Below are 16,410 nucleotides of genomic sequence, written 5' to 3' on the forward strand. Positions count from 1 at the left end.
TTGCTTGGCTGGGAATTTGTTTCATGGAAGGAGGTAGAAAACCCTAACCAATGCCTTTTCTGAGGGCTTCTGGTCCTGGCCTCTTTTCTGAGGCCCGGGGAGAGGACCGTTTGAATACGGACTCGAGGCGTTGCGAGTGTGAAGGGTGAACCTTGGCTTGTCCTTGAAAAGACACACTGGTCTGCTTAGCCATCCCATGGGCTCCTCGTCGCCTCCTGAGCCCACTGGGTCCCCAGGGGGTGACGGCACTGACGTCAGCCTTCATGGTAGAGGAATTAGCTGAAGCCCAAAGGGAAAGTGAGGCCAAAAACAGAAAAGTTCAATCCAGCAAGACCAAAACTATGTCTTTTGATTCTGTGGGCTCTCAGCAGCTGTTGGGCTTTGCCGGATTTTGATAGTAAGAAAGTTTCCAAAAATAGAACAGTGAAATGTCAACATTAATGGGGTCGCAGCAGTAAAACAGCTCTACTACCAAGTACTCTGACTTTGTTAACTCAATGTGAAAGTTGCCCTGCAGAGGGTGGTCCACATCCCAAGCGTGCCCTTGCCCCCAGCACACCTAGTCCAAGAGGAAAGCATCTCCTTTCGAATCGATAAACACACTGCAACTAGAGGTGTCTTTAAGAGAATGTTCTTTATCCAAGCCAGGGCAGAGAAAGGGTTTCATCAAACAGCTAGCTTCATTATGCATATTTCACTACTATTTTTTTTTAAAAGCTAGCTTCTTTCCAACAGATGAAGGAAGGGCAACATCTGGTCAGTCCCCTGGCTGGGGTCCCTGCTGTCACCACCTCACCCCCCAGGTCCCTGGGTCTCCATCTGCCATGGCAGATTCTTTTCTGTCATCCCCCCATCGGAAGATGAGAGACTGCTACTCGCCTCATCCCTGCATCACACCCAACAGGGCAACGGAGGGGACCACGGCGGCCACTAGTGTCTCTGCAAAAGGCACTGCTTCTCCAAACAGGAGGACGTCGAAGAAATCCTGTGCAGAAAAAGAAGAACCCCCTCATCTGATTACTCAGAAATTATTTCTTTCTCTGTTTCTTGTCTGAAGGTGTCTCTCATTCAGACTTGCAAAGCGTTCCGGGAGGAAAGAGAAAATTCTAGAAACCCTGGGTACGATGAACTCCATCATTGTCCACAGGATATGCTGTTCTCCCGGAAACAAAGATGAGAAGGCCAAAGACGAAGAGTGCTGGCGGCTGGGAGGGGCTGCAGAGCTGATCTGGGATGCCTTGCTTCTTCTCCCTTATGCATCTTCAACATCCCTCCCTCTGCTACCCTCTCCCCGCACTATTATCATTTTCCAACGAAAAATTATGATGCGGACTGGAGGAAGGGAGGGGGCAAGTTATTTGCACACCAGCATCCTCACAGGACCACTGCCCCTGGCCTGTCACACCAAACCATGTAACAGTGCCCGCCCAGACACTGAAACACGGAGAAGCCCCTAGGGGTGCTGGGCACCAAAGGAGATGCCACTACATCTGAAGTTGCAGAGTTGCATCCTCATGCTGGTAAACTCTCTTTGCAACAAGCACCCCCAGTAAGCTGTCAGGTGTTTGAAAACCGCTGCTCAAAGAAGCCACCACCCAAGGTCTGCCCACCTGTTGCCCAGAGCCTCTCATGGAACTCTCAGGTGAAGCCGGCTGCACACAGCTTCTTCTCCTTAGCAACGTCTGCAGTGGTTCTTCTCCCTTGGGCTTTTGATAAAAATGACAAATTGCTCTAAGGAGAACAGAACAAACACAATTAAATGAGCTGTGAGTAGCGTCAATGTGTACATCCCAACTACAAGGGCACGTAGGATAATAAGTTCAGTGTTGATTACAGGGAAGTTAGGTTCGGGCAGACTATATACATCCCTGCTAGCCGGCAGGGAAGCAAAGCCTGGCATGAGTTCTGCTCCGTGTGCCCTGTTTTTGTCACTCTCCTCTCCTGAATCCACACCAGCCCCGTCAGCTCTCTGTATCAAAAAAGTCAACCTTATTCTCATAACTCTCTCTACCTACAATTTCACCCAATCTCGACTTTAAGTTATAGAGTCTTTATGGCTGTATTTCTGTGGCTCTAGCTAGTTCTCGCCCTCTTTGTTGCTGCCAAGATCCAGGGAAGTGCTGGAGGTGTAATGCTCCATTTTTGTGAAATATCCGGTGCCCTCATCCAGGATGTTAGTTCGGGGCGGGGTGGAGGTCCAATAAAGACTTCTCTGACTCGTAACCAAGAGAGAACTCTCTTAGCAAGATATGGCTGTATCCGTTTGCTGGGGCTGCCGTAACAGAGGACCACAAACTGAGTGGCTTACGCAACAGCAGTGTATTGCTTCACGTTCTGGAGGTTCGAAGTCCAAGATCAAGGTGTTGGATCAACACAGGGCCACGCTCCTTCTGAAGGTGCTGGGGAAGGATCTGGTCCAGGCTTCTCTTGTAGCTTCTGGTCGTTCCTTGGATTGTGGCAACATAAGTTCAGTCTCTTCACATGGAGTTCTCCCTGGATGAGGGCCCATGTCCCAATTTCCCCTTTTTATAAGGAAACCAGTCATTTTGAAATAGGGCCCACCCTAATGACCTCATTTTAACTTAGTCATCTGTGAAGAGCCTATTCCCAAGTAAGATCATGGTCATAGGTACCGGGGGTTAGGACTTCACCATCGTTGGTGGGGACAGGGGCGGGGGTGGGGAACACGATTCAACCCATAGCAACAGATGACTCTGAATATTTACATCCTCCTCAGCATAACTTAGAAGAGATTCGATGCTTATTGCATTGTCAGTGCTTCTCAGTCCCTAATGTCAGCACAAAATTTAAAACTGTGCCTTGCCAGCATTTGCTGTTTTCACCATGGACACTTACCAAGGTGCACACAGGAGCACATAAATGCTACCCCAGGTCCTGGCCCCGGCCCTCCGGAAGGGGCACTGTCCACTGCAGACTGAGAATACAGGCAAGATGCCTGGACTGAGTGGTATCTGGCTTTGATCCTGGAGGGAGGGCAGGACTTCGGGAACTAGGTGAGACTGTAGCAAATAAAAGTAGCTGGTTTGGTGAGTATACAAATGTGGCTGTCAGGATTGGTGAGAGATTGTGCAGAGTCTTTTGTCCTAGTCTAAGACATGAGGACCTGATCTAGTGAGACCTGGAGAGCCACTGACCAGGAGGGTGTCTGGGAGACATTGCTTTTAGGTGTTTCCCATTCCTGAAGGATGGGAAAGGAAAGATAGGATGTCGGAAGAAGATTCAGTGTGTCAGCAGTTAACCTGAGAAGTTACAAGCATGCAGATTGAGAATGCCCCTTGCACCCTCCCACTTCCTGGACGCCTTCTACTTGTCTTTTAGACCCAGGTCAGCTGTCACCTCCACTGGGAAGCCTTTCAGAGTTACTTGCTCCTTGCAATTTGGTACCACTGTCCTTGACATATATTGCCACCCCAGCGCTTACCATAGTATTTTGTGGTACCTTCTGTTTCCATGTGCCGTCACTGGGCTGTGCTCTTGTGGAAGACACAAAGATTTTTGAATGTGCCTTGTATCCTTTATGATTAGCAATGGGCCAGAGCATGGGAGATGCTCAGTAGATACACCCTGAAGTGAAACAGAGACAGACGGGAAGCCTGCTGGCTAATAGTGAATTGACTACAAGAAGAGACAGTCAAGAATAGACTACGAGACTCTTGGAACTGGAGGGAACTTGACCACCATCAAATCCTGTTACCATGTAAACACTGCAAATCCCAGACGAGCGGCGATTCCACCTTATTCCATCCTGGGGCAGCTCTTGCCATAAGAAATGTACAGCAGGAGGAGAACTTGGAGAACTTCTCCAAAAGATGAAGGAGTGAGGTGATGGGCTCAAGATTACACTCAGCCGTTAACAGCAATGCTGGGAAATAGAAGAGAAACTGGTAACTTACTGCCAGGCCCACTGAGTCATCACCCCAATCCTTTGGACTGTAGTTATTACCATTTTGAAGTTTACAGCTGCAGATGCTGAGGCTAAGAGAGGTGAAGGGGCCTGTTCAGGGCTGTACAGGTGACAGGCGGTAGAGCTGAGACGCAAAGACGGATCAATCTCATTTCACTTTCCAACACCACCCCTGGAGAAGACTCAGCATCTCCTGAGACACGTAAAATGCGCCCTCACTTCCTAAACACACTTCACCGAATCATTTGTGTAGAAATCCCTCCCGCTTTCTTACCCCCATTTCTCTTGCTTTTCAGGAGAGAAGTATGAGCTCCACGCAGGGACTGAGTCCACCCCAAGTGTCGTCGTGCACGTGTGTGACAGTGACATCGAGGAAGAAGAGGATCCAAAGACGTCCCCAAAGCCAAAAATCATCCAGACCCGGCGTCCTGGCCCACCGCCCTCCGTGTCCAACTAAGCTCACTGCTCCACCTCGAAGAGAATATCTGTCTCCTCTTTATCATGCTTTTTCCCCTCTTGTTGTTTGTTTGTCAAAAAAAAAAATAATTGCCTTTAAATCCCTGGGTGTTTGGTTGTTTGAGATTCCTTCCTTGTAATCAAGCCTCTCGGACAAAAGGGCTAGGAAAAGGTGATATGTTTCCTGATCATATCATACCCATCAAGTATAATACATTATTTAGAAGATTCTAGAAAAAAAAAGTAGTATTTTCTTATTAAACAAGCAGCACAGCCTAACCTTCATGCTCTCATGTTGATCCAAGCCGGAGACATCAGTGACAAATAGCACCTGTGTTGTTTGTGAGCCGTTTCAGTCCCAGTCCTGACGTGTGTGCGTTGTTCTTTCCTGGCCACTTAAGTAGGACCATAAGTAAACTTGACTTTGACTGCATGAGATATCCCTATCTGGTCTCCTCAGTCCTCTGCATCCCGACATTCCCAGGACATGCATGATCACCAGCATTTATTTTCATGATTTGACGATATACTATAAGTCACAGATTGTCAGCATCCAGTCATGTCCTATCTAGATTAGCAAAATTATCAGCATCCTCCAGCTTAACAAGTCTGGGTGTAGTCACTCTTTTGAGTCAAAGACTTCATAGCTCTGTTAAAATTCCTGGAGGAAAAAACTGAGCTTGGCCCCAAAGACATCCCTCAGTAGATTCTGAACACGATTTCATTGTAGAAGTTTCCCAGCCTCATTGGGGAGGCTTGTCCAGGATGATAGAGACCGATTTCAGACAAATCTATTTATCACAAAAGTTTCATGGTGTCTGAATGATTGTTTTTTTCTCTTTGTATATTTGTACAAATGTTTCAGCTGTGCTTTTAAAAATCTGGATGTTTTTTATTTAGGGATTGTTCAGCCATTAGCTGCTTTAAAACATGTGCATTGCTTATGAATGCATTCATATACTAATACAGGTAATCTGATAATATTACACTCTATTATGGATAATGCTGAATTTTGAAAGGGCACAAAACTTCTCATGCCAATATATAAATGATTAGCCAGCATCTTTGCTATGAAGACCAGTTGTTTTTAAATAAAGCGAAGAAGCAAGTGTCGGTTGCAGACAATTGGAATGCAGCTAAATCAATGTAGCAGCCACTGAGCATATTCAAAGGGAAAGACTGATAGATAAATGTATGCAAGTCCTACTTGTGCAATGCCATATTGCTCAAAAACGTATTTGTTTTTGTTACATGTGATTTTTCTATTTCTCTAGCCCAAAGTGCATTATAGAAGATACACCTATAGAACCATTACCTTCTGCTGTATGTGCCAGGCCTCATCTACTCCTGTACATTCATGAATTACTTTAGATGCAAATGCCAATTACGATGGAGTGGGGAAATACTTTCATTACCCAAGCCTCAGAAAAACACACAAGAACAATAACACAGCCACCTGATGGAAGGATTGTTGTGGTTTTTGATTAAGGTGTAAGTTTCATCAGAAACTTAAAACATTAGACTGATTACTCAGAAACAAAAGTCCGTTCTACTGTGAATATAGCAATATAGTACTGGCTACAGTACAGGTGAAACTGAGGACAGACAGCATTGCTTGTAAAATCCTGAGTTTCCATAAGAAAAATGAAGGCTCCTTTGAAAAATAAAATCTGAGGAGTATATAACAAGCAAATGCTTTGACTTTCCTTTGCTGTGAAGGTTTTTGGTTTTTCATGGACAAATGAAAAGGTTAGATTTAATAGTGGAGAATTCTGCCCTCTAGTGGAAGAAGGTGAGAACTACAGTCCATTTTGTGCTGATTCTCTTCTCAAGTGTCAGAATTTTCAGAAGGCGGGCTCTAGAGAAATCTGGGTGAGAGAAACTATTTGGAAATGACTTTTCAATGTTTTAAAACAGATCCATCAGACATTTCCAACAAAATTTAGTAAAAGTTGAAATGACCATCGTGTGTCATCAAAAAAAACCTCAGTGGTGTGTATGACCCAAGTGGTTAGTCTTGGTGACATTTATTGCAAAGTGTCAATGTTAATCTGTCTCAGATCAAGTAGTTCTCTCATGAGGTTGGGTTTGGGGAGGTGGGGAGAAGCACGTGTCCCAGGAGAGGGAGAAGAAATGGGGGACTCCTTGAAGGGTTTCGGTGGCACCCTCCAAGCACCATGAAAGTCACAGTTGCCTCAGCATCTCCGTGAGCCACAGGATGCAAACCTCTTCAGCACTATTTTAAGTTTGAAAAGTTTAAATATGGAGGAGGAGGGGGAGGTTGCCACCAACTGAATCATTTGTGCACGTGTATAGCTCAAAGAGCTTAGATTTCAAATATACCTGGTGAATGACTCTGTCCATGTAGTGTAATTTCTGTGTTTTCCGCCTGAGTTGGATATTTCTGAGTGGTGATTGTGGAGGAGGGCGATTCGACCTATAGTCTTTCTAGATGTTACCAAGAGATGAAATGAACTCATCTGAGCTCTTCCTGAAATGGGGTTGAGGGGAGCTGGTCGGCAGCATCTCATGAAGGAAGAGGAATTCAAGGCTTGGAGGGGTGGGAGGGGCTCTGATAAGGGGTCTGGGAGATCCCCCTGTTTATTGTCACACTTCAGCCAGCTTGGTCCTAAAAGCCATTCCAAGTGTACACGGACACTTTTAATATAACCCCCACTCTATTCTTTAGTTTAAAACACTGTAATAGACCTGAAGCAGGCAAAATTTTACTACATGGAACACAGAAAGCACTATCATAAAATAAAAGATGGGTACATTGTCCTTCATTAAAATTAAGAGTATCTGTTCATCAAATTACACCCTTAGGAGAGTCAAAAGGAAAGCCTCAGAGTGGGAGAAGATAAATATCTTAATTACATAGAGTTGTTAAATAACTCACATCCAAAATGTAAAAAGAACTTCTGCAAATTAATACGAAAAAGACAGACAATTCGTTTTGTAAGAACGGTCAAAATACTGAAGCAGGTACTTCAAATATACAGGCAATTCACACTTACACATGCACACTTGAAATACCCCTATGGCCCATAAATGTTAAAATGTGTTCAACATCAATTCTCATCAGAGAAAGGCAAATCAAAGCCTCAAATAGGTACACTATACACAATTCAAAATGGCCAAAATAAAGTATGGAGAAATAAAAAGTGTTAATGGTATCAGTCATGGCAGAGTATAAACTGGTACTACCATGTTGGAATACTGTTTGGTAATATCTACCAAGGCTAAACAGAGACTGATCTGGGAGGGATTCCACTCCAGGACAGACACCCAGCAGATCTGAGTTCTCACATCCACCAAAGTACTTGTGCAATAGTGTTCCCAGTAGCAGGGCTTATAATAGCCATTAACTGGATACAACCCAAATGCCCTTCAATTGTTGAGTGGATAAATAAACTGTGGTATATTATAAAGTGATTAAAAAACACAAATTACAGAGATATACCACAACATGGTTGGGTCTCAAAATCTTACTTTCGAGCAAAAAAAGACGTGAAAATGTCCATGATGTAAGACTCCATTTATGATGTTAAGAAACAGTCAGAACTGACCTATATGGATAGAAATTATAATAGTGTCTACCTTTTGGAGGATATTGACTGAGAAGGGGCACACAGGAGCCTTCTGGGGGCTATAAACATTCTACATCTCTCTACATCTCCATCTAGACCTCTGCACACGTGTGCATATGCAAAATTCACTCAAAATGCATGCAATATATATGTAAGTTACACCTCAGCTGAAACAAAACCACCGTGAAAACGGGAAGGAACCATTAGTTGTAAAAAAGGTTTGGAATGTTCTCACCCTAACAGCACACCTCATGGATCTTAGGTTGGTGAGATATTTCCATATGCACAAAGCCTTCTTTTACAATCTGTAAATAAGTATTTTATAAACTAGAAAGCATAGGACTTAAGCCCTGGGTGAGGCACTGTTCATTCAGGTGGCAAATATGTACCAAGGACCTACTATGTGCCTGACCCTGGGTTCCAGTGGTGGAAAAGGTGGATATTGTCCCTGCCGGTTCAGGGAGTAGAGTCTAGTGTGGAAAAGAGACAATAAACAAAGAAGTAAGCAAACCAATAATTAGAAATTCCGGTAGGTGGGCACAGTGAGGAAAAGCCAGAACACAGTAGGAGTGTTAGCGGAAGTCCGTGTGCCGGACGCACAGTGAGTCCAAATAAACTGAGCGTTGGAGTTAGGCGCGGGGAAAGGTTTCTTGCGGGGCCCTGCAAGGAGACGGGTGGCTCGTGCCCTAAAAAGCCCCTAGCTCCCCAAAGGGTTTCGGCAAAGCAGTTTTAAAAGTCAGGTGAGGGAGGGGGAGTCCCAGGGTATGTGATCAGCTGGTGCACAATTCTCTGATTGGCTGATGGTGAGGTAACAGGGCGGGGTCACAGGGGCCAACATTATCAGTCCTTAGGCTCCAGGAGGCCTCGGGGCTGTGTGCTCGCGGTCATCAAGTAATTAACATCTTCCACGTGGTGGGGCTTTTCACATCTGTAAAACAACTCAGGAAATGTGCACCAATACTGTTATCTAGGTACTTCAGAGAGGAGCTAAAGCAGAGGATACGGGGGAAGGCCTGTTCCGGGAAGGCCCCATCGGGTCCTGCTCGGTTACATGAGGACAGAGAATAAAAGTAGAGGATCAGGGTCAGGGAAGGCCTCTCTGAAAAGGAAACACTGATGTGGAACAGAGAAGAAACTAGCCATTGATCGAGGTGCTGGAAGAGAGTTCCAGGCAGCAGGGGGAAGGCGGGGGACGTGGAGATGCCTTTTCATTTTGGAGGGAACTTGAGAGTGTCATCAGTATGGCAGAGGTACAGAGGATGAGGGCAAGTGTGGTCCCAGATGAGTTTGGGAAAGGGGGCAGGGCTTAGGCTCCATAGAGCTTGGGAGGCCAACCTAGGGGGCTTGGAATCCATTTTAAGCACAATGAGAAGGGTTTTCAGCAGAGGAAATGCATGACCCACTTCATCTTGTGACAGATCCTGCTTTAATAGACACTTCCTAACACAAAGCCACAGCCCTAAGTGTCCAGATACTCCAGTGTGAGGGACCTGACCCTCTACTGCCCACTTTATCCTTGAAAAAGATAGCTTTGAATAGCTGTATTCATCACTGTAGTCTTATCTACCGAACTCAGCACCAACGTCAGTACGCAGTGTCTTTTCATGATTCTAGAAAAGTTTGTTTTTGTTCTTATCCCTTCTCAAGTCGTTGACAAGGCCCTGGTGCAGGAAAGGGGAGACAGAGCAGGTGATGAAGAATAAGTCAGTGATGCAGGGAAACCTTTATTTATCAGCTGGTACAGAGCGTCCCTTCCAGAAGCCACCAGGCAGAGCGTCATGGAACACTTGGCAGGCTCTCCCCTTAAATCTGCAATCTGAGAAACCGAAAATCTCAGGCAAAAAGTTTTCCGTCAAACTCATTCATCTGCTCCTTTCCAAGAGAGTCTGGGGAAGTGTTATTGGAGTTGATTCAGGAGCTTTTTATGTCTCTAAAAGGAAACTGTATCCAAGGTTAATTGTGTGTGTGTGTGTGAGTGAACCCAAGTGCGTTTGGTAGAAGTTGGAACTAGGAAGCCCAGAATAAGCTGAAATGATTGAAATATTTTGCACAAAAAAGTATCCCTCCTTGACTCTCTTGCCTTATTTTCCATTCTCACCCAATAATTGGGTTTGAAAACTTTAGGGCTGGGCAGGATTGTGGGGCATCTTTGACTAGTTGTAATCATTAGTGAAATTATTGTTTCCCAAACGGACTTTGGATTTGCCTATGGGGTCATTTTATTCTTAAAGCAAGATTTATAGCTGTTTCTCTAATACGGCCAACCTCAGCCGCTGATAGCCTGTTTCCCAAGCCCCAACCCCCTTTTGGGTGGAGACACTCCCCGTCCCCAGATGCCGTGGTGTTGGTGGCCCTCCACTGAGTGGCCAGGCACTGCACTCAGCTGGAAAGATACCCCCACCCAAGGTCACACCCGCACCCCAGGGACAGCCTGCATGCAGTGACTAGCTATGTGGCGGAGGGAAAACCCCATCCTGCAGCTCTGAAAGGCCACCGCAGTTCCAGAGCTCCCTGCGGGGTCGGCTAAGGTCTCTGCATCTCAGTTCAACTCTTTTTCTCCGCCTAATTGTATTGCCTTCACTCCCCCATATGTGTGGACCTTAAAGGTTCCCTGGTAAACTTTCTATATGCACATCTCCCTCTGAGTCTGTGTCCCAGAGAAACTAACCTCACACATCCTGGACCGCCTGTTCTCCATCCTTGGAGCTCTGGGAACTGTACAAGTCTTCTCCATGTGTCCCGCTGCCTTTGCATTCCTGTGTGGATCAGTTATATACCAGGGGTTAGTAGCTTCTCTAAAAGCAGCCCAGCGAAACTCCATTCCTTGCTTCCTTTGTGCCGTCTGTCCGGCTGAGTTCAGGGTTGGGGGAGTAGATGTGCTGGAAACTCAGCCCAACCTCCCGTGGTGGAGAAAGGAGAGCTTCTCCCAATCACCCCTGCGGGGGCAGAAGGACAGTGAACATCTGTTTTCGTCTGTTGTGTCGACTTAAAAAAAATGCACAACATGAGAGTTGCGAGTTAAGTTTTATTTGGGGCAAAATGAGGAGTGCATCTCGGGAGGTAGCATTTCAGATAGCTCTGAGAAACTGCTCCAAAGATGTAGTGGGGGGAAGGTCAATATATATGTGATCTTGGTGAAGGGGGAGTACATACAATCAAGCACATATTTTTGCAGAGGTTCTCACGAGGGTTACTGCTAGTCATGAGGAGCAGACATCACCATGAAGGAACTTAGTGCTTTTCTAGATACGAGGATATGCAAGAACTGGGCTCATAAAGTCAGCTCCTGAAAGCATCTAACTAGCTGAAGACCTGTTCTGCCAGTTTTTCTGAGAGCACCAAGTGCCTCATTCCTGATCTCCACATTCCTGATCTCCACCCTGAATTCCTTTCAGGGGGTGTTGAAGGTCAGCAGCTGCAGCGGCACCTGATTTAATCCTTGTAGAGTAGATGGCAAGTGCCAATTTGTAGCTGACAGTTGTCAGGGGTCCTTATGAAAAACACAGAGGGGCCTGTGGTAAAGAGGGCAGGACCCACCCTAATTCTGGGCTGTATGCCACCCTTGTATTTGAGAAAGGGATAGAGATCGTGTCTATGACTTTAGACAAGTTACTTGAGTCTTTGAAACTCAGTTTTCTCTCCTGTAAAATGGGTATAAAAACCCACTTTGTCATGAGGACTTAATAAGATAATACTAATAACGGTAGCAATTACTAGTGGTGACTGAATTCACAGATTTTGGTGCCAGGTGACCCGGGTTTAAACAACCCCTACCCCTTGCTCTGCTGCTTAGCACACGTGTGCTCTTTGCACAGTTTCTTAACCTAAGTCCTGGCTTGCACATCTGCCAAGAGGACAGGACGTTAGCACCCATCTCCTGGAGTTAGGAGGGACTCAAGGAGAAAGTAACTCAAGAGCTGGGCACATAGGATGTCCACGGCCAGTGCTTTCTATGCATCGGGCCCCACGGGGAGCACTTGATTGACATTTATACTCTCATTTCATCTTCATGGCGGAGCTTTCGTTTCTCTCGTTTCTCATAAATAATAGGCGTCTTGTGTTGAGTGCTCACTGTATGGCAGCTGGTCTCCTAAGTTCTTTACATTTTTATTGAACTCTCTCAGTGATCCTATGAGGAAGGTACTGATGTCCCCGTTTTACATGTGAGGCAACCAAAGCCCGGAAGAGTTACACCCATGATACGCGAAGGGTGTTCCGCAGGCTGCCCACGTCAGCATCAGCACCCTTCCAGGAGCTGGGCAGAGATACAGAGTCTCAGTCCCTCCCCTGAACGGCTGAGTCAGATCTGCCTTTCAGCAAGATCCTCGTGCCCAGGATTCCTATGCCGTTCACAGTGTAAAAAACACTCAAGGTCAAGGGCCAAATCATAGCCCTAGCAGAGCTGTAACTGCAGAGTAGATGCTTTCAACTGCCTCTAGGGATATAGTGCCCACCAAAGAACGTGTTCACAGGACTTAATTTCCCTTCCCCCAGTAACGATCAGTTAGACCAAATGCCTTCTCTGTTCCCACCCACAGTTCATCCTTTCCGTTCTGTTGCCCTTGCTGTTCTGATTGAAATCCCAGCTCTGGCTGCCATGCTCCCCTCAAATCAAGCTCTGCCAGTGGCCATTCCAATGATCTCCAGTAAAAGTGCTCCTGCATAAGCTACAGTGTGATTTCCAGAAAGGCACTCACCCCGGGAACACAGCAGAGTTCTGAGAACCAGCCAAGCCCGGAACTCCTGGGAATAAGGTCTCAGGCAGGCCTGCCGGAGTACACTGGGCTAAGCACACAAATAAGGTCATCTCCACTTGGGGCAGAAGAAAACCACCAGGAAAACCACTGCCTTCATTCTTTTTTTTTTTTTTTAATATTTATTTATTTATTTGGTTGTGCCGGGTCTTAGTTGCAGCATGTGGGCTCCTTAGTTGCAGCATGTGGGCTCCTTAGTTGCAGCATGCATGTGGGATCTAGTTTCCTGACCAGGGATGGAACCCGGGCCCCCTGCACTGGGAGTGCAGAGTCTTATCCACTGCGCCACCAGGGAAGTCCCCCACTGCCTTCATTCTTATTCTCAGACATCATGCTAGAAATGTGGGAAGCCATGTTAGGATACTGTTCCTATGCCGATGAGCCTGGCTGTAGGGTGTTGGTTTGCAACCTTCAAGTTCCCGGGACGAAATCTGAAATTGGTCCCTGTACACAGAGGACAAGAAGAGACAGAGGAAAGAAGCAGAGCATCCAGAGTGGCAGGTGACAGGTTTAATAAGCCAGAGAGCTCATGGAGGAGGCTAGTTCCTGGGCAGCTGCGAGATGATTTGATCTCCACATCCACCTGCCAGAATCATAAAAGTCTATGTAGAGGCCCTACCTGGGTTCAGTCGTGTTTCAGTCCAGATGGTCTCAACACTTTGCTCTCTCAAGCCTGCCTCCTTGAAAATGGCTCCCACTGTGGGAAAGGTGGGCAGAACGTATATTCCATCCAAGGACGGGGAGGGGGTGGGGAACCTCAGATTGCCTGGGTCCCGGTTCCGCCCTCTCCATGACCTTTTCCAACACAGGGAAACATAATGCTTCCAAAACCCAGAACCTGACTGAACCCGTGATGACTGTCCTTTGGGCGGTGGCAGCAGAAGCCCACTTCCAGAAGGTTCAGAAGGCTTAAAACAAAGGGCAGATGAGGCACTACAAATAATAACCAGTTCTTCCCTTTACCTTCAACAAATGGATCTTATTTAAATACGCTTCACCCCATTTCAATGACTTGTTGCCATAACTCAGCAGAGGGGTGGTCCCTATTGTTAGGATTAACTAAATCTTGCATTCGCTTTACAAAATTGAAGAGGAGAACCTTCAAATGAGGATAACACACAAATAAATGTTAATCTTACCACTGTTTATAAGTTAGAAGAGCGTCTTGGTTTCAACATACAATTGTGCTGGTTTAAGCACAGGACCTGGCCGCCCCCAGCTCACCCCACTTGGAGGACACTCCACCTCTCAGAGCCAACAAACACATCACCTACACTGCCAGCATATGAGAGAGCATAGATGCTGGACATTTTCTGAAATTAGAACTTGATGCTGAACTTTCTCGGCGATGAATAACCTCCGTTGCTTCTGGATAAAGCATTTCTACTTCTGGGCAAACCAAACCCTCTCCCATCCTGGTTTCTCCCGTGCTAGGAAGGCCGAGCTTTCTTTTCAAGATCATCCTGAACCCCTACGCTCTTTTGAGCAAGTCTCCTGTGTCTATATTTTATATAGGCCTTAAATCTGGCTTTGTCAAACTATGATACAAGAGCCTGGCAAGTTATTCGAACTTTCTGAACTTCAGCTTCCTTATCTGTAAGTTGGGAGTAAGGTTGTGTTTATGTAAAGTGTTAACACGTACCATGCCTGGTACACCATTTGCACCCACTTTGTGTCTTCCCTACTTAGGTTGTTATTGAACCCATTTCCTCCTCTGATTAGTGGCATCTGGACTTCCTATGGGGAGCCACACCCCCTCCTACTCTAAGTCCTGGCAGTTCCATTGACATCATATAGCACCAGGTTTCAGTACATTCCCAGGTCTGGCCAGTACCCCAGCCATAATGAATGGTTCTGGAATGGTCACATGATCCAAGCTAGGTAAATCAGAACCAATACCAGGATTTTTGCTGATGGAAAGGTGAATATTTTTCTACTTAAGTTACTAAACTGGACAATGTAAACTTGAAGGGCCAAAAGCTACCACGTGGATAGTTCTTCCCTGAGAATGAAGATAATCCAAAGGAAAGGAGAGCCGAAAGACTGCAAGAAAAGTGTGGGGGGGATTGGGAAGAGATTTTAATGTCATTATTTGAGCAGCTGGATCGAACTATACCTGACGCTAAAATCCTCCACACTTTTCAGATACAAACAACTTCCCTTTTATTTAATCCAGTATAAGCGAGATCTCTTCACTTTCAGCTGACCAGCTAAATACCAAAGAAAATGTAATAGGTATAAATGTAAAGTGCTATATTTAATTGTGTAAAAGAATACACAAGTATAGGGAGAAAAAGATCAACATTAAGAAGGAAAATATAATAAACATTGGAGGGCCTTAGTTGAGCAGAGGCTCAATATGTGTCAATGTGGGAGGAGGGGCAAAATCTCCTGTTTATGAGTCTTTTTGTTTAAAATGGTAGATGGAACACGTATGTTTACTGCCCAACTGATCCTCTGAAATTGCTTGGAAATTACAGCAAAAGTTAGCAGAAGAAAATATACATAATAGCTCTGAAACCCAATAAAGGGTATCATCAGTTGTCCAGAAAATGAGTCACTTGTGGAATGCAGAAAGCGGATCCACAGAGAAACCAGACCTGATGAAGCCACAATAGAAAACCTACAGGTGAAGGCGACCGTGGAGGTGAGAGCCATTCTTTCCAGTTGAGCCTAAGAGAAATCCGGAGTTCAGAGCCAGCAAATAGAGAGGAGTGGGCGGGGAGAGGAAGGAGGTCATTGGGAACAGCTGAGGCCAGTGGAGCCCCTCCGCACCACCGGCACTGGCCACAGCTGCAGAATGGCCTCACAGCCAAGTCCCCAAGACTTGTTTCCTGACCAAGTGAAAGAGATTCCTGGTGGGTCCATCAGAGCCTCAGAACCACGTTTGACCTCCAGTGAACTCATGGATGAGGAGAAAGGTGTCTAGTTTTGACATAGGATATCTTTCTGTAGCTTCCCTAACAAAGGAAGCATGAAAAGTACATTGTACAAGACCTCACAGGTCTGAAAATGGCGTTATTATACCTTCACACTTGATGATAGTTTGGTTTGTTGGAATTTCTTCTGAATGGTGAAGACATCACTGCATTGCTTTTCTAGCTTCTAGAAGCTCCATGTCATTCTCATTTCTGAATCTTTTATGTAACCTGTATTTCCTCCTTGGATGCTTTTAGGACTGCTTTGTCCCAACTGTTCAGAAAATTCAGGTACTGGATTCCTCATGGGTCCTTTCAATATAGAAACTCATATTCTTCAATTATGGACATTTTTCTTGAACTAATTACTTGAAACTTCCCTCCTCTATATCTTTTATGCACTCTCTTTTGGAAGAGCCATTACTTGGATCTTACATCATCTGAAATTATCCTCTAATTTTTTTCTTTTCTCTCTACAATTTTCTGTCTCTTTGCCTTTTTTATTCTATTTTCTAGGGAATTTCTCTTTAACCTTCTATTTAATTTTTTCTTTCTGCTAACATGTATTCTATTTATTTTTCATTCTCAGAATTTTTCTTTCTTATTGCCTCCTGTTCTTGTTTTATGAATACATTATCTTCTCACTCTGGAGATATTATTTTTTTTGCTTATTTTTACTATTTCCTGCACCACATTCTCTTTTCTTCCTATTTCCTTTTTTCCTGTTTATTTATTTACTTATTTGGATAATTCTCTCTCCCTCTCTC

The 16,410-nt window shown here is 45.3% G+C and overlaps 1 protein-coding gene across 2 annotated transcripts in view; it reads left to right on the forward strand.

Annotated features, from left to right (window-relative positions):
• The window catches only part of RCAN2 (regulator of calcineurin 2), a 258,086-nt gene extending 251,344 nt beyond the window's left edge, over nucleotides 1–6,742 (forward strand). For both annotated transcript variants that reach the window (XM_036870033.1, XM_036870034.1), the window contains one exon: nucleotides 4,222–6,742. In XM_036870033.1, coding sequence (XP_036725928.1) covers nucleotides 4,222–4,382 — 161 coding nt within the window. In that variant the 3' untranslated portion in view covers nucleotides 4,383–6,742. The remainder of the gene's footprint in view (nucleotides 1–4,221) is intronic.
• Nucleotides 6,743–16,410: the final 9,668 nt, after the last annotated feature.

Source organism: Balaenoptera musculus, chromosome 11, assembly GCF_009873245.2.
Source record: "Balaenoptera musculus isolate JJ_BM4_2016_0621 chromosome 11, mBalMus1.pri.v3, whole genome shotgun sequence".
In the NCBI taxonomy this organism is placed as follows: domain Eukaryota; kingdom Metazoa; phylum Chordata; class Mammalia; order Artiodactyla; family Balaenopteridae; genus Balaenoptera; species Balaenoptera musculus.